Raw genomic sequence first — 22,030 nt, 5'->3', positions numbered from 1 at the left:
TTTGTGGTTCATGTATCTGAGAATTTTGAACAAATGCTACAACTGGTTCTTTGAATGATGCCATAGAGGAACTTTAGAAGACCCAAAAAACCTTCTCTTGATGCAACTTTAAAGTCACATCTCTGTTACAAAGACGGTTCTTCATGGAATCAAGTGTTTTCTCTATGGCATCGCTCAATGACCCATTTGTAGCACCTTTGAGTGATTAAAAAAGAGTGATTTTAACGTTTCATGATTCTTAACAGGATTTTCTGCCACCGAATACTTATCTATTGTATCACTAGCATGTGCTGTCCTCTCTGTCTCAGAGGGCGGTGTAGTGAAGAAGGTCTCTGCAACCAAAACACGTCCGGTCGCCGCCAAGGTATCAGCGGCTCACTGATGGATATGGATCATTTCAGCATTTGAGGACAATCTGAAATGACAGAAAAATTAAGTCATACAAAAAGTGATTATTGTTATTGATTTTTTGTGGGGTTTTTTGCCATTAATGCATTGCAGGTTAAGCCCTTCACACAGCCATATGTTCATAACAGGGTTGACATGTGAACATGAAAAATTTAGAACACTTAGTTTTAAAATAAATGAAATTTATTGAATAATACAACATGCTGAGATGCCCAGTGGTAGTTTTTTGTTGTTAATGTATCTTATTTTTTGTATCTAAAATATATTAAAAAATATATAAAAATATAACTAAAAACTTTTCTTTTCTTTTTTTTAGTATCAGAAATTTAGTTTTTCAATGCTGAAGCGACCCATTTAAGCTGTGCTTAGCTTTGTGGCCATTAGCCACAACAAAAAAATAAAAAATAAAGTAAAATAAAAGGCGAGACAGCTAACCTTCCGTTCAGACATGACTGGGTGTCTTCCTGCCTCAGAATCCTGCCTGAGTAGGCAGTAGGTACGTTTGGGACACAGCCTTCATGTGCCATAAACATCGCCTAACTCTGACCTCTCTGTGCTCTGTTTCGGAGAAAAACAAAGTAAACAAGTAAACTAAAAATCCCGTCGTAATTACGAGCCCCACAGTCGTTAGTAGCAGCTTCTGAAAGGGACCTGAGGGCAGACTAAGGGAACAAGGACTGAGGGCGCGCTTACACCGCCATGGACGCGCACTATAGGAGCCACGTGATTAGCTAGCTTGGAAGTGGCCGACGGTCAGCGGGTGCTCTGCTCCAGCCTGGTTGGCTTCTTCTCAGTCTTTGGTGCGGTTCGAGGGGCTTTCACACGGTCATCATGGAGCGCTGGAAGGGCAGGGTGGCTCTGGTGTCTGGAGCCTCGGTGGGGATCGGAGCTGCTATAGCGAAGGCGCTGGTTCAGCATGGCATGAAGGTGGTGGGCTGCGCCAGGAGCGTGGACAAGATAGAGGTGAGAGAGAGAGAGCGGTGTCCCTGACCACTGACCTGTTTCTCTTATAGAGGTGCGAGATCTAGCAGGAGTGCATAACTATGGTGATAAATAGAGTAAACATCAGCACTTCTGATGAAGTTCTAGATAACTTGCTGTAGTACTAGATACTACTGTCTGTAGTGCAGTGCTGCCCTACAGTGGGACACTTGGCACTGGCTAATCCTTTACTGGCCTGTCTGCTCTGTCAGATCTGTTGTCAGTTTGTTTGTTTGTTTGTTTGTTTGTGTAAACAAAGCAGCTGGGTGCAATAATCTCAGATTGATATCTGTATGAATATGAACACCATCAACTCTTCATTAATCCTTTACCTGCCTGGTCTAGACTTCAGCCCAGTCCACACTTCCACCACCTGCACTTTCTTACCTCTCTACTTCTTTCTGTTCAATTTGCAACTTCACTAAATTTCTTTTTATGTAAGAAATCTGCCTTATTTTTAGTGAATGGCTGTAATCAAAATTGTTATTTTTATCTTATATAATTTGTAATATATAATTAAGTTGATCAAATATTTAAGAACAATAGCCTCACACTTCAAGACGACTAAAATCATCTTCAGTGGTTGAATTACTAGAATTAACGTCTAATTTAATAGGAATCAAGTGCGGGATAATCTTAAAGTTTTGTTGGTTTCTACATACGAAAAAAAAAAAAAAAACCATGGCTTTCCAACGTCACGCCACAGTTCTGAAAGAAACGGTTAATATGAGGGCTGTGGCGTGATGTTGGAAAGCCATGTTTTATTTTCTTATCTAGAAACCAACACTTTAAGCACATTCTCCACTTTTAATTTGAGTGAATTAGATGTTAAATCTATTAATTCAACTATTTAAGCCGATTTTAGACGCTGAGCCGACCTGATGTTGAGTGTGCGGCTGTATTTGTATAAATATTTGACTAACTTTACATGCATTTTTCTCATATTAATCATTTCTTTTAAAAAATGCTTTTTATTTTTTTAATGTGCCTTTTTTATTTTTAGTAAATTATTATTCTTCAAAAATCTTATTTGTATCTTTACTCTAAGAACAATTGGAATTCTTAATAAAATGCATGTAAAGATAATCAGATACTTAGGAATTACAGCCTCACACTCAGGTCAGCATCTAAAATCAGCTTTAATAGTTACTAGAATTACGAGAATGTATGTCTAATTTAATAAGAATAAAAGTGGAGAATGATCTTAAATGATCTTGTTGGTTTCTACATAAGGAATTCTCATAATAACGTTAATCAAATATTTAAGAATAACAGCGTATTCACGGTCAGCATGTAAAATCAGCTTAAATCGTTGAATTACTCGAATTATTCTAAGTAATTAATCTAACTTATTTAAATTAAAAGTGGAGAATGTGCCTAAAGGAAAACTGTGGCTTTCCAACGTCACATCACAGTTCTTTTATTACGCATTTCTTCGTAAGAGAAATTTGTCTTAAATGTTTTTTTTTTATTGTTATTATTATTATCTTAACCCTAAGAGCAGTAGGAATTCTTCAAAATTACATGTTACTTTTTATTTTTAGTAACTTGTTATTCTTCAAAATTATTTATGTCTTAACTCTATATTTTTTATATCTCTTAATTATATATAAGAACCACAGCCTCCCACTCGGCGTCTAAAAGAAGGTCAACATTTAAAGTGTAGCTTAATAGTTACTAGAATTAATGTCTAATTTAAATAGAATAAAGTAAAGGATGTTGTTGTTGTTGATGTTAGTTTCTACGTAAGGAAAACCATGGCCTTCTGTCCAAAATAACGTAGTTTGATTCTGTTTTTACCTCCATTTTCCTCTAATTTAACGGAATAATTGAATAAAACATATCCCGTGTCATTTATGCTTAGCTGTAAAATGCAGCGTAAAAGGCTATAAGGAAAACCATATTCAGTATGAGCACAGACAAAAACAAACAAACAAACAAATGAAGACTTTCTTTTAAGAACTTTCTAACTATTTTTTGTTTGTTTGTTTTTTGAAGAGTTACATTTAACCTCTTAACACTAAAGGCTTATTACACAGTACGGTCCTAAGTCCTATTCAGTAACTACAGAGACCTCTGTACAAATTGGGGGGCTCTTTTCTGGTGAAAGTAGTTTGTAAAGCTGCACATTCGGGGGTCTCTAGGCCTTTTCAGGGGTTAAAACATTCTACTAAACTCTAATATTGTTGTTTTGTTTTGTCCTGTCCTTAAGAAAGCTTTATAAATTCAGCCTCTGTTCAGAAGCTGCTGCATTTCGTTGGCTTGTACTTGTCCTTTCTTAATTAGGTTGAATATTGGCATATTTATATCAACTCTGGAAGGATGTTTATAATTAGTTTTTTAATTTTACTGCATTTGGAAGTAGGGTTGGGTCGTATCAACCTTTTTTCCATACCATCAGATTGTCTCAAAATATTACCTGTACCTGAAGTCTTAGCGCAGATGGGCCTGTGTTTACGTAGCTTCCACACAGTCTCGCCCTGATCAAATACAGAGTTCAGTTTGCTGACAGGGTGAAAAACTAAGTGAACACTGCACTAAAAATCAATCAATCATTCAATGAATGTTAAACTGTCCGTCTGACAACATCTGCAAACGTTGAAGTGATCTGCATCAGGAGAGGGGAGCTGGATGGCCGACCGGACCGAGCGCCTGCTGTTAAAAGGACATAAAGCTAAAGATATATAATTTTTTTTTTTTATTATTTCTCCATGGTTTCTGATCTGTAGCTAACTCGCTAAGCTAGCATTTGCTGAGCTAGCTACTGAGCTAGCACCAGACAGCTCAGTGTAGCTGCTGTTGACTAACCGCTGAGCTACAGACTCAAGTGTTGACGTGAGAGTGAAGCCGAGCCGGGCCAGACGAGACCAGTCCTGCTGTGTTTGGACTTATAGCCAGCTAGCTCAGCTTAGACAAGTTAGCTTGCAGGCTAAACGCCATAGCACAGGCTGTGTTCCAGCTTACCGAGGCTCAGATCATACGTTTTGGAGGATAGTGACCCTCTACAAAAATTGCTATCTTACACCCCGTATTTTCACGCCTTCCTCCTGCGTCGTTTAAACAACAACGCTGCTTGTGAATATATCTACGCCAATGGGCGTGATGAGGCGTGATGAGGGGTGTTCAGGCCAATTTTTGGTGTATTACTATCTTGGCAAGGGAAAACAGTCAGGAGCTCCACTGACTGAAAACAAACTAGGGAGACGTCAACAGTCAGACTTTCGTTGCTGAGTTGTCATCACAGGCACGTGCCCAGCGCGTGTACATTGAAATAGAAATCTGCCAAAGTCAGACCACACCTGGCTCTTAAAGGGAATGGCAAGTGATGCGCTGATTGGTTTATTACTGCACATTACGCCCAAAACACACCCATGATTCATTAAGAGACTTGATACATGACTTTTGCTCGTTTCAAGCCGCCCAAGGCAAACTTTTCCCATCGTTACGATAGCAAAGACACACCGACACACCCTAAATCAAGCTTGACGACTCGCCTAAAGATCGCTAAAATAAGGCCCTTAGTCTGCTTTTATAAATCAGTATCAGCATCGGTTAAATTATTGGATGTTGGAGATAAATTGGATACTACACCTCCTGTATCAATGGGAATGTAAAGATGCTACTCAAGGATTCAAGGATTCAAGGAGACTTTATTGTCATTCGCATCACATGTGGTACATGGGGTGGAACGAAATTGTGGTACCCAAGGACCCAGTTTTACCCAGACAGCAGTACTTAAATAAATAAAATATACATAAATATATAAAAATATATGTAAAAATGAATATAAAATACATACAAGCAATGGAAGTAGTAATGTGGTGGATAGTAGTGTGTCAGTAAAGATGGCAATTAGCACCACTGTAAAGGACTCTGGTCTCATGCAGAGGGTTTATTTTTTTTATATTGCATTGATTGCCATAAAGTGTTACCTTGAAATGACCCTGGCTTATTGCACAACTGCTGGATAGCACTGCATTCATACGATACTGGCTGTACAAACGTAAGTGTAGTTACTAAATAACCAGCTGCCTCTCACCTGCTGCATGGTGTTGCACTACCTAATTGAGGCCAAAGATTGGCAGAAAGGCAGTCTGTTTCCGACTATAAAAGGGATCTTGTGACCTTCAGGATCCAGAAGGAGAGGACATGTGGATGGATATTGTTCACATATTTAATATGTTTAATATTCTGCTGTGTTTCTAGCTGTTTGTACTTTTTCTTTTGAGCTATTTGATAGAGATGAGCGAAAAAAATTGTGGAGAAATGTCTGTCAGCTTGAGCTCGCATAGTATCACCTATTGCACTCCAGCATGAGTTCGGCCCGATTTTTTTAACCCTCCCTTTGACAGGGTAAGAGCATTGAATCTTCTCTAATGCTGATATTCAGCAATGGTAAACTTCTCCAGGTCCTTCAGAGTGCTTGGTCCTTTGATTCACCTCCTTAGTTCAGTTCATAGATTCCGTTGAGGTTCAGTGGGGCTTTGGGTCTAAAATCCATGATGTCATGTGTCCTGATGAGATTTCCAAGGCCACTGAAAGGAACATCCATCACCATGCTTCACAGTGATGGCATTCTTTTATATTTGACACCAAGTCCACCAAATCATCCACCAATAGATCTGATGTTAGTGTAAGTTCCAGTGATATTTAATGATCTCCAGGTGCTTCAGTCAATAAAAGTCAGTCAATCGAAGTGATATAATTGCATTTATTATAGCCACAAACTCTTCAGAGGCTTTTATCTTGAGTTTTCTGCCCTTTTCCAGAAACTGGCAGCAGAATGTGCTCGGTCCGGATTCAGCGGCACTCTGATTCCGTACAAATGTGACCTGTCTGTCGAGGAGGAGATTTTAACCATGTTCTCCACAATCAAATCCTCACACAAGGGCATTGATGTGTGCATCAACAATGCTGGTTTAGCCCTACCAGAGCCTTTGTTGAGCGGCAAAACCAGTAGCTGGAGAACCATGATTGACGTAAGTAGTGTTGTTTATAAGTAGTACCACAGTGTTGTTTCTGTTATTTTGTCACTGGAAGTGTTTTCTTTTTTTGTATTGTTTATGAACAGTTTTTTTTTTTTTCCATACAGTGAAGTTTCCACACAGCCACACTAAGTACTACTGTCTTGCCTTTGATACAGTTTCCTGAAAGTTACTGTTCAGTAACTTCTTTTTTTGTGTGGCTTAAACCTGACCTGAGTGGAGGTGCAGGTATATATTTTTTTGACTGGAGCAGATTGCAGACCGAACAGGCAGTCTTACTGACACTGATAAGACCATTCCATTCCAGGGTACTTTTTCACATAGCCACAGTATTGTCCTTGGCATGGGTCACTAATAAGAGTTTGGTACGTGGAAGCAGCGTACCATGAATCTCAAACACTGTTTGTCTCCTCATTGATAAGAAAATCCGGCCTGCCCAAAACAGGGCTGTAAAATGGGCCAGTTCCAAGCTGATTTTATTTACACCCCCCATTTACAAACCCCAGGACCACTAGCGAAAGAATTTCTTTAAGGAAAGCTGTGATACTCAAACTCGGGGCAGCTAAGCTAAGCTAGCTACAATCAGACCGTGCACCGAGAGGACAGAAAGACTATCTGGTCTATCTGGTTATGTTAAAACATCTATGCTATGCTACATGGTCACATGCTACAAGACAGTCAGTTAGAGCTGAGTTGTAATTTAATGAGCCCACAAATAAAGAAAATAATATTATAAAATTATATTTATAAATTAAAGAACAGTTTAAAATACTAAATAAATACATTGTATGGCACCTTTAGGAATGAAAGTGCTAAGGTAATGAAGTACTGAATTTTGATTCCCAGCCATACTCGCTCAACCCTCTAAGAAAATCAGACATTCCCGTCATTAAAAACTGGTAAACTGTATATTTGCCTGCAGTGTTTATAATCTCAGTTGTTGTTGTTATTATAACTAATATACTGTTCATAAGTTGAATTATGATACATTTTTGTTTGCCTAAATCTCTGTATTTACTGGTGTTCAGAGTTAAAACTGGTCTTCGTTTTCCAGGTGAACGTAGTCGCGCTGTCAGTCTGCACTCGTGAAGCGTATCAGTCCATGAAAGAGAGAAATGTTGACGATGGCCACATCATCAACATCAACAGGTATGGAAATGTGGTCACATGCTGCTTACAGTTCTACATCAGTAGTCTCATCTCCCCAGAGCTTGAAGATTGTCATTGTGCTTTAGCATGAGTGGACACCGGGTGGTGCACTTTGCCGACGTGCACTTCTACAGTTCCACCAAGTATGCTGTGACCGCTCTCACAGAAGGCCTGCGACAGGAACTACGGGACGCCAAGAGCCATATACGTGCAACAGTAAGGTCAAGCCCTCAAACTGCAGACTTGTTAGTTCGAAGTCAAGTCGAGTCAAATTTATTTGTATAGCTACAAATTTTACAACTAAGCAGCTTTACACAAAAATCTAACATTTAAAGACATTAAAAGACCCCCAGTGAGCAAGCCAACATCGACAGTTCTCATCTACTGTAGAAACAGACTGATTAGATAGAACTGAGGGTTCTATCTTACACCCAGCGCAAGACGCGACACGATGCTCATTGCTATCCTGCATCCCACCAACAGTCTATAGCAACGGTGCATCAACATTCAGTCAGACGTTCATTGCTATCTTGGCAGTGAGTTGTCAACACAGGCGCGTGCAACCCAACACACATACACCCCAGCTTTGCACCTTTGAATAGCAATCTGCCGAAGTCAGACCACACCTGGCTCTTAAAGGGAATGGCAAGTGACGCGCCGATTGGTTTATTGCACGTTTCCCGTTGGTGCGATAGCAAAGGTCACTAAAATAGGGCCCTTAGTTTCAAACAAAACAGTACATACAGTCGCAGTGTGTTGTTTATTTGTGTAAAGTTTAAACTAGAGGGGGTTTAGATGGAGATCCCTTAGAGTGCACTGTATAGTGCTAGTGCTAATACAGACTTGCTGTAAAAGGCTATCTGTAGGTCATCAGTAATAAGTGTAGTTTAAAAGTCCTGATGTTTAGCGCTTCTTTCTTTGGCAGTGTATTTCTCCTGGTCTAGTGGAGACAGAATTTGCTTACCGGCTGCATAGTGACAACCCAGGGAGAGCTGCTGCAGCGTACCAAAGTATAAAGGTAAAAGAAAAGGGAATATGTGTGTATATAATCACTGTCACAAAAACATTATATGTCTACAATCTTTACATTTATACATATATACTGAGTAGTTCAGTGTGTAAAGATTTTTCCAGGTCATTTTGGAGCATTTCTATTGACCACATCTATTCTATTTGGATACTGTGTAAAGAACAACTGCCAGATTCACATTATGCCAACAAGTAAAAAATATCAGAAATGACGCTACAAGGTTTTTGCAGGACAGTGACGATTATATACCTTCTGTTAAAATGCTATATCCTCTAAATTTTTTTAATTTATGATCATGTTTATATAATCAAGTGTCAGTAGTATACATTCTGCTGTTTGTCTTTTAGTGTCTTCAAGCAGAGGATGTAGCCAGTGCCGTGGTGTATGCCCTGAGTGCTCCTCCACACATACAGGCAAGCATGTTTATGGAGCTGGATTTAGTCCAAAACTATCTTGTGAAGACTCTTCACCTAGTTTTCTGCTCTATGTTATAATGAGGATTACGAAATAAGGTCATTGCCTTCTCAGTTCTGGCCAAAGCTGATTGATCTTTCTTTCTCTCTTTCTGTAGATTGGGGATATACAGATGAGGGCTGTGGAACAAGTGTCTTAATAGACGGATCCGAAAGTATTCGTCATGTAAGATGTTTAAACTGCAGGACGACGAGGACTAAAGCTCTGGCCTTGAAACTATTGAAGTACACTTCTGTTTGAAAGCTTGACATGAGGTTTATTTCTTTAATATGAAAACCGCCTATTCAAACTAGTTGAGGTTTTTCTTGAGTAAATAGCAAAGCACTTTTGTAAGTCGCTCTGGAGAAGCGTCTGCTTAATGCCTAAATGTAAATGTAAATGCTTGATTTCAATGCTTGATCAGCGTATACAGTCAGTGCACAGGAATTTCAGTGCTTTTAAATCATTATTAGGACATTTTAAATGTTCAGAGTGACGAGCTCTAGAGATAATGCTGTAAATCATCAAGAATGAAGTTAAAATAATTGAACATTCAGATTATTTGAAAAGTGGTAATCAAATCTTGGGGTTTACCTCTTTACAAGGTGGCATCAGCAATCGGTGTTATGCTAATTAATGCTGTTTAGGTTTTTTTTGTATGCTGTAATTTAATTACTGCTCATTTTGTAGAGTCAGTCTAATCTATGATTAGTAAAAATGTGTACTATAGGAAAAAGTGCACTTTTATAAACATAATAACTACACATACACACTAAACCCCACAACATAGATTTGCAGTCTGGGGACAGGCAACTTATTACAAGTTCAGTAAATAGTAAGTTACAATCCAAGTTTTTAATAACACACCCAAAACACTTTTTGGTGACTAGTTATAATTTTTGAATATGCCTAGTACATTATAAGTTGTGCACTTTGGTAATGTAATGTAAGTCATTTCAAACTGTTGAAAGGTACATTAAAAAGTATACAGCTTCACTTTTATTCTGAGATTTATGTCTAGAAAACTGTCAGAAATATATAATAATAATAATAATAATATTTTTTTTAAAAATGCACCTTCAGTCTAAAATGAATGAATGATTTTATTCATATTTTCTTTTGAAATAAAGCACTTATGTTCATTGAAGCCATTGCAGTCATTTTATGTTGACATGATTGGCAAACAAAAATGTAAGGCAGCTTCCGGTTCCCCCAACACAGTCTTCCAAGGGGTTGATGCAGTAAAAGTAGAGGAATACCACATAAAACAGGACTTAAAAGTGACCAAGGCTCAATTATAGAGGCAGGCTGTGTGAATCAATCCAGGTTAAAGACATATTGGCTTTATGTGTCAGCTATAACAAAAATACAATTGGATTCTGGATTCTGTCCAAAATCTCCAGACCTTTGATGTGTCCGTGACTCAGCACCGAGCCTAAAGTTCTAGCAGAGCAATTGCTCAGACGTTATCCAGACGATTAATAGCATCATGTGCTCTAAGCCAGTTTCATCTTCTGCTCTCCTGCGCTGTCCTGTGTGTATTACATCTCGCCTCGCTCCTCTAGCTTGAACCTGTTGACCTGGATGGGCTCAGCTGAGCTGAGAAGGTCACTCGCAACCTACAGCACTGTAACAGTGTATGAAGAACAACGTAAGGCAGGTAACAAATGTCTGCAAAATCCTTCAGCATTTCAAATTTGTGAAATTTGATAATACCAAATATCAAACAATATCAAACTCTTAGGAAAGAAAAGAATGAACATGGTGTCTGAATTTGAACTATAAAAATGCACTCTGTGGGACTCGGCCAGAGAATACCTTCAATGCCTGCAGTGTCTGTTGTAAGATGGTAAACACTGGGTTGGGTCCATATGATAAAAAAAATATATATTATATTATATTATATATTTAATATATATATATACATTTTTAAAATGTATTTATTTTTTTTTATTTTTTTAACTTTGCTTTTGGGACCCAACACTCTATTGGGTAGCCAATCAGAACAGAAAAACGGAAACTGAAACCTCAGTGCCTGCTGCCACCAAAGCTTGCTGCAGGTCTTTTGCAGTCGCTGCCTCCTCAGGAATCTGATGGCGGCCATGCCATGCCTTAATGACTGTTTTGTCTCATCAGGTAATGATTCCAGTCACAGATTGGTGATTGAATTTGGGGCGAAAGAGGCTGAAAATGAGTTAATCACTATATTTTAAATGTAATTTCTTGAAATCCAATTAAAGAGCTAGAACGTGGTATTGGGCAATCGTATTGTCACAGTTAGATGATACTGCCCCCTACTTCCGTGGTCATGTGATCAAACTAGTTTGTGTGGAAGGAAATATGTACTGTGGGGGGCCTTCTGAAGCCATAGATGTTTTGTCACAGAAGAGCTCGAAATTTGACCTCCTGCAGTTTTGGTCAGTGGATTCACACGGTGGTTTGCTGGTTGTTCATTTGCCTTTGTGCAGATCATTTGTTTATTCACAAGTTTATGTAATTTATTTAATTTGGGACTGTCTTCTCACAGTTTTTTCACACGGTTATCATGGAGCGCTGGAAGGGCAGGGTGGCTCTGGTGAAGGCGCTGGTTCAGCATGGCATGAAGGTGGTGGGCTGCACCAGAAGCGTGGACAAGATAGAGGTGAGAGAGAGAGAGAGAGAGAGCGGTGTCCCTGACCACTGACCTGTTTCTCTTATAGAGGTGCGAGATCTACGATATGTCCACATACAATATGTATATCCTGATGTGTATCCTGAATTTGTTGGGGTAACGGTCTCTACTGTCCAAAGAAGCCTTACTATTAGGCATTGGAGCATTGCTGTGAGGATTTGGTTGCATGCATCCGTAAGCGTTAGTGAGGTCGGGATGTTGAGTGATGACCACGCCAGCTTATCCCACAAGTATTGTATGGAGCACCATCCATCATTCCAAAGAAGACAGCTTTTCTGTATACCCCTCTAGCTCATGTCTGGCATTAGGCATGGTGCCAATATCTTCATGTTTATCTGCTCCAGAGAGTCCTAATATACTGGTAGTATGTCTCTACAGGGACTAGACAAGCTCTGTGTGTGCATTTGCACATCTGTGTCAGCAATGGGTGCAACTTAGTGTCCACATACATTTGGACAACTGTAGTTATTAAGTAACCAGCTTCATAACTTCTGTCAAAGATTGTTTGGCAAAGAGCCTATTTCTGCCCATATAGGGATCTTGTGACCTTCAGAATCAAGAAGGAGAGAGACGTTTGGTTTTCCTGTGAAAATGTTAGGACACCCCATGAAAACATTTGCCTTTTTAATCACATTTATTCATATAGACATGTCATTGTCATTTGGACAATATTGGGAGATGGAGGTGGTGTAACTAAACACATACAACCGAAGAAATGCCTTTTAAAAATTATTTGGGAAAGGTTATGAAAACAGATGTAATTTTCTTGTGAGGAGAAAGTTAGATGCAGAGGAGTCTGGGAAGGGTTTTTTAAAAGATCTCACAATTAGAAATCAGCCTCTCCACTCTCTGCAAATTAATTTACGTATGAAACAACAGCCAACATGGCCAGGTCAGGCCATTCTAGTGAGTTAAGCCCAAGAGCAGACCACAAGACGTGTAAAGACGTCTCCAACAATCCTAAAATGCCATTACTGGACCTACAGGTAGCTCTTTCACAGTTAATGTTTATTCGACAGCGAAGGTTTCTTCTAGGTCCTGTAATGACTGATGATTTTATCAATTAGGCTGAAGTTGCTAGGTTGGACTTACCTGGCCATGTTGGCAGTTGATTCACTTGTGAATTATTTCCCGCTGGTTTTTTATTTGTCCCAAATACATAAGTCCACACCCAGGACCAATTCTAGGCTTGTTTTGGTGGAGGGGCTTATTCAGCCTCTGGTTCTCTGATTCACCTCCTTAGTTCAGTTCATAGATTCCGTTGAGGTTCAGTGGGGCTTTGGGTCTAAAATCCATGATGTCATGTGTCCTGATGAGATTTCCAAGGCCACTGAGAGGAACATCCATCACCATGCTTCACAGTGATGGCATTCTTATATATATATATTATATTATATTATTATTATTATATATTTTTTTTTTACACAATGAAGTTTCCATATAGCCACACTAAAGTACTTATCAAGATCTAGCAGCACATGAGTGGAGGTGCAGGCATATTTACTGACTGCAGCAGATTACAGACTGATCAAGAATTGCTGATGTTAACAGCAGGAGATGTGGAATGTATTTCAGACAGCCAGCCAGTCTAGATTTTGGAACAAGCAGTCTTACTGGCCCATCAACGCTGATAAGACCGGGGTACCGTAAACCTCAAACACTGTTTGTCTCCTCATTGAAAAGAAAAAAACCGAGCAGGCCAATTCCCATTCACCCAGCCCACTATAGTGAAAGCTGCTGTACTGTCCGTGGTCACTTTGAGAGAATATGATGTTTTTACTGCTTATAACACTGGAGAGCAGCACATCACATGACCATCTCTCGTCTCCAACGTCTGGATCCTTTGAAATTAAACTGGAACTAGCCACACATCAGAAGGAAAAGCACTGTATGACGCAAAGAAAGCTAAACCTGTGAAAGGGAGCGGGTGCTAGGCTAAATGCTAACCCGGGCTACAATCTCTTCATCTCCTTAATTATTTACAAAAAGTAATTACAGTGTTCTTGTTACAGTGCTAAAACAACGTATACTATTATATAATATTCTATAATTATTGAATTTCAATACCCAGCTCTACACATTATACCCTCTATATACCCTCTATACCCTCTAAGGAATTCGATATTTCAATCGAGTAAACTGGCAATCCTCTGATTTTCTTGCAGTGTTTATAATTCCAATAGTTCATAAGAGTCAGTATCGCTGATCTTTTGCTTTTATTAATACAAAAAGTTGAAGTATGGCTAGAAATATGGCAAACATGCATACATCTCAGTATAAGAGGAAAAAATCGTAGTCGCGCTGTCAGTCTGCACTCGTGAAGCGTATCAGTCCATGAAAGAGAGAAATGTTGACGATGGCCACATCATCAACATCAACAGGTATGGAAATGTGGTCACATGCTGCTTACAGTTCTACATCAGTAGTCTCATCTCCCCAGAGCTTGAAGATTGTCATTGTGCTTTAGCATGAGTGGACACCGGGTGGTGCACTTTGCCGACGTGCACTTCTACAGCTCCACCAAGTATGCCGTGACCGCTCTCACAGAAGGCCTGCGACAGGAACTACGGGACGCCAAGAGCCATATACGTGCAACAGTAAGGTCAAGCCCTCAGGTATATTTAGAGCTGTTTCCCTTGTACAGTAATGTGTAACACTTCAGTGGTGCTGTGATTATGTAAAAAGTATTTGTAGTACTCAAAGTATGAAAAGTACTTTCTATTTTTGCCTTTTTGTCACATTAAAAGAGTTTCAGATAATCGATAAATCGACCAGTTAACCAAATTCAGTTGACGACCGGATTCAATTTCACTATCCACACCCAGGCATGATTACTGCCAAACCTGTTTAAAGAATGGTAGTGGTGAACCGTTCCAGGAGTGGCCAACCTACCAAAAATTCTCAAGGCACAAACCAGCTTAGGCTCATCTTAGCCTCATATTCTGACATATTTGCCAAAAGAACAAGACATTTAGGGTAATATTCTATAGACTGAGTCAAAAGTGGAACATTTGGAAGTCTTGTTACATCTGGTGTAAAGCTAAAAAAACAGTATCATAAGAACATCATACCAACAGTCACACTGGTGGTGGTGGTGGTGGTGGTGTAAAGATCAGGGTCTGCTTTGCTTCTGCAGGACCTGGAGGACTTGTCATAAGTAATGGAACCCAAGGGGAACAGTTGGGTTATGCAGCAGGATAATGGCCCAATCCCACAAGCAAGCCCACCTCTGAATGGCTCAAAAGAAACAAAATTAAGGTCTTGAAGTGGCCAAGTTAAAATTTTGTTTAATGGGCAAATAAGGGTGTACCCCCCCATACTTCCAGCACTGACTATTAGTGTGGAATATCTAGATAAGTAGTTGTAAACACTTGCTGTACATGCCAGTGTGGAAGCTTGGCTATCTGTAGGTCATCAGTAATAAGTGTAGATTAAAAATCCTGATGTTTAGCTTTTCTTTCTTTGGCAGTGTACTCCAATTTAGTTAATATAGAGGCAATTATAGAGGCAGGCTATGTGAATCAGTCAGGGTTAAAGACATATTGGCTTTGTGTGTCAGCTATAACAAAAAAAAATGTCTGATGAAGTTGGATTCTGCCCAAAATCTCCAGACCTTTGATGTGTCCGTGACTCAGCACCGAGCCTAAAGTTCTAGCAGAGCGATTGCTTAGACGTTATTTAGACGACTAATAGCATCATGTGCTCTAAGCCAGTTTCATCTTCTGCTCTCCTGCGCTGTCCTGTGTGTATTACATCTCGCCTCGCTCCTCTAGCTTGAACCTGTTGACCTGGATGGGCTCAGCTGAGCTGAGAAGGTCACTCGCAACCTACAGCACTGTAACAGTGTATGAAGAACAACGTAAGGCAGGTAACAAATGTCTGCAAAATCCTTCAGCATTTCAAATTTGTGAAATTTGATAATACCAAATATCAAACAATATCAAACTCTTAGGAAAGAAAAGAATGAACATGGTGTCTGAATTTGAACTATAAAATGCACTCTGTGGGACTCGGCCAGAGAATACCTTCAATGCCTGCAGTGTCTGTTGTAAGATGGTAAACACTGGGTTGGGTCCATATGATAAAAAATATATATTATATTATATTATATATTTAATATATATATATATATATATATATATATATATATATATATATATATATATACACATTTTTAAAATGTATTTATTTTTTTTTATTTTTTTAACTTTGCTTTTGGGACCCAACACTCTATTGGGTAGCCAATCAGAACAGACCATTTAAACAAGCTCTTTGGATGAAAATAAGTCACATGCATCATTTCTTCTGTAACACTTCACCATCAGGTCACCTAGAATAGCACCTGGCCACTCATCCATTTAATTAATCTCCAAGATTCCAAGGTCGACACCCAAAATCCAAAGTGCCCCGTGATAGAACTCTGAGGCACTTTTGACTAACCAGCAATTCTCAATCTGGAGCAGCAGGTGCTGGAAATGCTGGAATAGGAATACACCATTTGAAGGGTGGATTCCTGGACGTCCTGCAGTCCAAAGCAATTGTAGGGCGGCATTACCAATAAGCATTGTTCTGTAACTAAAAATAAAAGGTTCTACATATGGTTATTTGAGCACTGCCATAGAGGAACCATGCTTGCAATAGATATGTTTGAGTGTGAGGAACCTTTTGAAGGTCTAAAGAAGCCTCACTCACTTGCATCTCCATTAGAAACATGGTCCATTATGGTACCAAAAGTGGTTCTTCTGTGTCACCGCTCAGTTTCAGTTTTAAAAGTGTGCTTGATATTAAGAAGAAGTGTTAGGTGTTTGTGCTATTTGCCCACCTCATGTCTGAAGGTTCCACAACGTCTAGTCTGAATGTAGTGGGAATGTGTTCCAGGGCAGTGAGGGAAAAGAATGAAGCGCTTATTGTCTCACAGTGGCAGCATGCCAGACTGAAACGTGAGGGTCAAGAGGGGCCACTCGACTACAGAATCGTGCAACAGTCTTACAAAGGTCCATAGTTAATGCTTGGCTTGATCCTAATCGACCAGCAAAACGAAATAGTACACATGTAGTTCTTTTGTATTTTCTCTTTTTGAATCTTTCTGGACTTTCCCGACATTGACACTTCTCAGACGTCGGCTTCGTGTTGCCACCCTTCACTGACCCCTTGGTAAAAAGCCAAAAAAAAGAAACGTGGTTCTGAAAATGCATAACTGCTCAGCAGGAGCCTTTAGCTTTCTGCGGGCCCAAGGTCCAGCTTCTTAACTTCGTTTATGTGAGCCTTCTCACCACTTAACTCTGTATAGTGCTCCGTAACTGATCCCGTTTGGAAAGAATGCCAGTTCACAACATGTACTATTTCATGCTGTCAGGATCCTCTGAACGCTGGGCTATTGTCCTGTGCTGTGAAACATCTCTGTTGTGAAAGTGCACATTGTTGCCCGGTTCCCAGACTGAAAGTGCTGAGTACAGCAAGGCTCTGGGGGGGAGGTGTTCAGACCAGGAAGGCGTGGCCTTTCCCCTCGGACCATATTTTTGAACAATCGTACGCCTGGTATTTCCTATTAGCTTTCCTCCCTGCTGTGGGATGTTAATTAATATGGATTTAAGAGGATATATAGCATTCTTTTTGCCCCCCCCCCCCTTATTTTTTTTTATCTGATTATCTGCATTCCTTACAGATAATGCGTACCTTAATTCCAAAGTACAGTTTTCAATGTCCTTTAATGTCCCACTATCCCCTTGACCCCTTGTGGCCACAGCTATGTGCAGTCCCCTTTGGGTACACCCTTTCAACGTACCAACTACTACCAGCTTGGGACCAGTAAAAGGATAGGACTGTTGCTATCTGGAGAGCAGTGGGTACTGCCTCCTGCACTATGCCTAGATCCAATGCTGTTCGTTTTTTTTTTTTTTTTTTTTTTTTTTTTTTAAGCATAACCATGTGATGATCAGCTGATGGGAGATTTGAACTGCTGTGCCGGGGGTTCCACCACTCATTGAAAATTGTAGGGCTAGTAGGAGGCACCAAAAGCAGATTATCCTTTTTCAAGGAATGTGACCCTTTTTCCCCTCAATGCCCTAAGTTCCTGGCAAAGAACAGGGAGGGCCAAAGTCTGCTAGAACAAAGGCTGTAGTAAAAAGAGCCAGTGTGCTGCGGATACGTGGCTTGAGCACAATGTATACGATATGACGAGCGATATCAGACCACTGCAAGAATTAGCTTCCTACTTAAGTGCTTTGGGATATGTCAAGCATAAGGCAGCTAGGAATCCTCTATCCTGCGAGTCACTCGACAACAGGTTTTCAGAACATATTTTATTGAGCAACGGTCGTGTGTGATACACTGTCTGATCTCACGCTCTGCCCTCAGTGGATTTGAGCAAACAGTATATAAACACAATGCTTATATATATAGTCCTTATTGTACCAACTTCAGCTTCTAAGGTAAATCAAGAAACAGGCTAAGTACTAAAGGTACCGTTCCACTGACTGGCTTCACGTAGTCAAATGGATCAAACTTGGGCTTCCGGGGATTTATTTTTTCTTCTTTTCTGATCCTCTCTCTCTCTTGATCTTCTCTTGGCTGGTTTGGTTTGGAGGGGCGACACTGTCAGGACGCTAGCCTGTAAAAGAGGAAATAGCTGCCCAGCGCTCGCCTGATGCGAGTCTGTGTCAGTCGACGAAGGAATTGTGGTGGTCGTCGTTCTGTCTTCGTGCCTTGGGTCCTCCTTAGTGGACAGGTTGGCATTGGGTAGTTGAGGTCCCCTTCTGCCCCTAGTGCCGTGTGACCTTTGGTGTCTGTTTTTGGCTCGATGTTCCCCTGAGGGGCCCACAGTTGATCTTGCAGAACTTCCTGCCAGGTTCTCCAGCCGATTAGGCTGCAGTCTTTCTGATGGGCTCTGTGGTTCAGGGGATGGGTCGGCAGTCAGCACCCGAGTTGCGTCGGTTTGGAGCACAGAGGGTTCTTCTGCTATGAAAGCATGAGGAACCTCTCTCGCAATGGGGGTGGAAGGAGTACTGAGTTTCCTGCTTCTCTTCCTCCCCCCTCTTTGCCTCGACCTCAGCCTTTTGGTTGCAACAATGGGTGTATTCTGTGTGGCGGCAATAAATGCGGATCCCTTTTCACTGCGGTACTCTGAGCTACGTGGCGCCTCCTCCTCTGCTGGACTGATGGGGCTGCGTGTTGTCTGACCTGCTAGGCTGGTGCTTTCCGTGGCACTCAGTGGAGTGTTATCTCCCATTTTATTGTCCAGGGTAGTTTCTAAAGGGAGGGGAGTTGGCGTTGGATGTCTGTGCCTTTTTCTTTCCGCCCTTTGCCTCAGCCTAGTGCTTCTAGGCTTGCTGGGAACGGTCGAAGAGATGTGACCTGTGGACAAACGCTGTGCAGATGCTGTGTCCTCGGTTCTTTTCTGGGTCTCAAGCAACACTTCTTCTTCCTTTTGCTTTGCATCTGGCGTGGTACTGATGCTCACCTGACCCTCATCAGGCATCCTCTGATACTCATCCCTCATCATCTTATTGGAATGCCCTCCATCAACCACAGGATCGAACACGCCAGTCATGAAATTGCCGTTATTTTTGCCGGCCCTATCAAAATTTCCCGGGTCTTCTACAAAGTGACTCTTACTGATGACCTCCTCGGTCCGGTTAGCAGAAGGAGCACCGGCGACCCCCTCCTCAGCCTTCGAGACCCTGTCCGTGTTCTGCTTTCTCTTCTTCCCTTTGCCCTTCCCTCGCCTCTTCTTGGAGTCCTTCTTCTTTTTGCCAGCATTCTTCTTCCGCTTCTTGTCGGAGGCCTGCGCCTCCCCCTTGCCACCGTCTGCAGACGAGCTCTGGGAGGTGGACACCGTGGCAAGCACTTTAATGAAGTCCTCAGCGGCAGTGACCACATTGGTGAGGGAGGGCTCTTCTGGGGAAGAGCTTTTGGAGCCCGAGAAGCTAGACTGCGCCGTGCTCTCAGAGCCCTGCTCTTTCTCCTTCTCGTCCTCGTCTGTCTTCTTGGGAGGCGCTACGGTCAGCACGTCAATAACGTCAACGCCTCCAAAGTCATAGGGAATGGATTCCCTGAGCACTGCAACCGGCACCCTGTCATATCTCTTACACCTTTACAAAACGAGAAGGAAGCGAGAATCACGTTGGATGCAGATGTTTGGTGGACCTGTTCTGCCGAAGATATTCAGAGAATTTCAGAGAGCCCTGTACTTACACTCCATACCAGTGACGCTCAACACATTGCTCCTCGAAGGAGAACTCAAAGCAGGGGACTTCAATCACGTTAAAGAAGGCTTGGCCCACCACTCGCGACGAAGTGTCATTAACCACCCTCAGACAGTTCTTCAGCCTGCGGGATCCAGACATTTGTCTTGATTATGTTTAAATTCACCCTTAGTCTCACCCATTTTTTATTTATTTATTTATTTAATTTAATTTATTTTAAACATGGATCAGGAGAAGAGCCTGATCTGTTATGCTCACATTTGCACATGCACATATTTGCACTTATTGCCTATGCACTAGGTCTTGCACTACTGTATGTCCTACTTATTCTGCATGGGAGACTTAGACTGTGTGTGTTTTGGTTGTACTGTGGCCTATTCTCATAATAAATAAATAAATAAATGTCAAATTGCATCATTTCAGCATAATTACTATGATTTTTTTTCTATGCAAGAGTTTTTTTTTCTATTTTATTTATTTATTTTTTTAAACATGGATCAGGAGAAGAGCCTGATCTGTTATGCTCACATTTGCACTTATTGCCTATGCACTACTGTATGTCCTACTTATTATATAAATGAATGAATGGATGTCAAATTTCATAATTTCAGCATAATTACTATGATTTTTTTGTATTCTATGCAAGATAATAATAATAATAATAATAATAATAATAATAATAAAAGAAGTAAGCCAGCTGTCATAGTCGTGCGTCCTGCTACTCACGCGTTATCGCAGTCGCAGTGGGAAAGTGAATGCCATTTGAAGTTGGTGTAGCCGTAGTTGGAGGAGAAGGCGTGGATGACGTGCGGGCAGTGGTCATGAGTACGGCAGCACTTGTCGGTCTCGGTGAACTCCCCTGTGGACAGAATCAGCCGGTCAAAGAGGCTGAACTCAACACATACAGCAACTCACAGGTTCCTGAGATGCTCCTTACCCAGCTGATCGTAGCCATCAGCGATGTTCCCCGCGCCGCACCACAGAGTCCCGGGATAGGTGAAGCCCCGCTTGGCTCTCCGGAGCTTCTGCACTTCCCCAGCTCCATCAGCGCCGGGAACCTGCCTCTCCCCCCGGCTCTGCGCATGCGCGGGCGCAACCATTGCATCCTTCGATTTCAGCTGCTCGCAGTTCGCCTTGGCTTCGACCACGCCGGTCAGCTTCAGCTCCGAACCGGTGGGCTCGGCCTGCTGCTCTCTCAGCCCCAGCCTACAGGCGCGCAGGAAGGCAGTGACCTGCGTTTCGTTGGCGCTCACGGAGCAGCGGACCAGCCGGCCGGCCGGGTCGCGCACGGAGCGGACCTCCTGGACCCCATCAGAAACTTGATGCAGACTGAACTGCCCGACGGTGGAGGTCTTTGCGCAGAGAGCGTCGCTGAGCGCGTGGAAGACCACCTTGCTCTCTTTGTCCGCATCTACAGGGTGGCCCAGGAGCTCACCTTTGACCAAGTCTCCGTCCAGATAAGACAGGAACAGAAAGAAGACTGACCACATCTCTGCACGTGGCCACTTTCAGCAGCACAAGTTCTTGGGGGGGGGCAACACCTCAACCTCGGTCTGCAGATTGCTTTCAGCTGCCGGGGTTTTAATAAGCTGCGTCTCCATCATGGGGAGGGGTCCGCCCCTTAATTAACATGTCCCTCATCAGATGAACTCCAGTAGCCTCTGCACATCATCTTTGTGTGTGTGTGTGGGAGTGTACGACAAAGCCAACAGTCTAATAATTCATTATTCATAAATCATAACATTTGTCTTTAAATCAAAGTCTTTGAATCAAAGTCTTTGAATAATTAGGGGGGCGTTCTTGAGACCCCTACAAGCTGTGCACGCTTGTAAACCCTTTAAATGACCGGGCTCTGGGTGAATACATGCAGATAGTGTGGTGTTTGATTAGGTCCCACTACTTGAGAAATTGTGCTTTGACCGCAAGTTACCTCTGTTCACCCCCAGCGTTTTGCGTCTCCGCCCGTTTTCCGCCAAGGACCGCCCCCCCCCCCAGCGCTGGGATTGGCCACATTTAGCCGAGCGCACCGCAGGACGCGGGACGCGCACCAGCCAATCCGGGCGCAGGAAAGCGGGCTCTATGGGGAAAACGGGTGCGGAACGAAATCGGTCCCCTCACCTCCTCAAACCGAGATTTCCTCCAGTGACGC

The 22,030-nt window shown here is 41.7% G+C and overlaps 2 protein-coding genes across 2 annotated transcripts; one reads left to right on the top strand and one right to left on the bottom strand.

Moving 5' to 3' along the window:
• Window positions 1-893: 893 nt before the first annotated feature.
• dhrs11b.1 (dehydrogenase/reductase 11b, tandem duplicate 1) lies at window positions 894-10,078 on the top strand. The gene is made up of 7 exons (XM_072690651.1): window positions 894-1,371; window positions 6,159-6,368; window positions 7,429-7,523; window positions 7,610-7,739; window positions 8,449-8,541; window positions 8,901-8,966; window positions 9,125-10,078. Exons 1-7 carry the CDS (start codon window positions 1,240-1,242, stop codon window positions 9,164-9,166), a joined length of 768 nt encoding a protein of 255 aa, XP_072546752.1. The 5' UTR covers window positions 894-1,239; the 3' UTR covers window positions 9,167-10,078.
• A 7,886-nt stretch (window positions 10,079-17,964) lies between these two features.
• proca1 (protein interacting with cyclin A1) lies at window positions 17,965-21,540 on the bottom strand. Its single transcript, XM_072691273.1, has 4 exons — window positions 20,819-21,540; window positions 20,608-20,740; window positions 19,871-20,005; window positions 17,965-19,767 (listed from the first exon to the last, which is right to left on the bottom strand). Exons 1-4 carry the CDS (start codon window positions 21,369-21,371, stop codon window positions 18,177-18,179), a joined length of 2,412 nt encoding a protein of 803 aa, XP_072547374.1. The 5' UTR covers window positions 21,372-21,540; the 3' UTR covers window positions 17,965-18,176.
• Window positions 21,541-22,030: the final 490 nt, after the last annotated feature.

Source organism: Salminus brasiliensis, chromosome 11, assembly GCF_030463535.1.
Source record: "Salminus brasiliensis chromosome 11, fSalBra1.hap2, whole genome shotgun sequence".
NCBI lineage: Eukaryota > Metazoa > Chordata > Actinopteri > Characiformes > Bryconidae > Salminus > Salminus brasiliensis.
This window is presented reverse-complemented; position numbering and strand designations above follow the sequence as displayed.

What these genes read in the sequence shown, in the direction of transcription:
- dhrs11b.1 (XM_072690651.1), top strand. Translation starts at nt 1,240, where the DNA reads ATGGAGCGCTGGAAGGGCAGGGTGGCTCTGGTGTCTGGAGCCTCGGTG. An exon ending in AGAGCCATATACGTGCAACA is followed by an intron (nt 7,740 to 8,448) that starts GTAAGGTCAAGC and finishes TTTCTTTGGCAG; the next exon opens with TGTATTTCTCCTGGTCTAGT. An exon ending in CAGCGTACCAAAGTATAAAG is followed by an intron (nt 8,542 to 8,900) that starts GTAAAAGAAAAG and finishes TTTGTCTTTTAG; the next exon opens with TGTCTTCAAGCAGAGGATGT.
- proca1 (XM_072691273.1), bottom strand. Translation starts at nt 21,371, where the DNA reads ATGTGGTCAGTCTTCTTTCTGTTCCTGTCTTATCTGGACGGAGACTTG. An exon ending in CACTGCGACTGCGATAACGC is followed by an intron (nt 20,006 to 20,607) that starts GTGAGTAGCAGG and finishes TGGATCCCGCAG; the next exon opens with GCTGAAGAACTGTCTGAGGG. An exon ending in GAGCGTCACTGGTATGGAGT is followed by an intron (nt 19,768 to 19,870) that starts GTAAGTACAGGG and finishes CGTTTTGTAAAG; the next exon opens with GTGTAAGAGATATGACAGGG.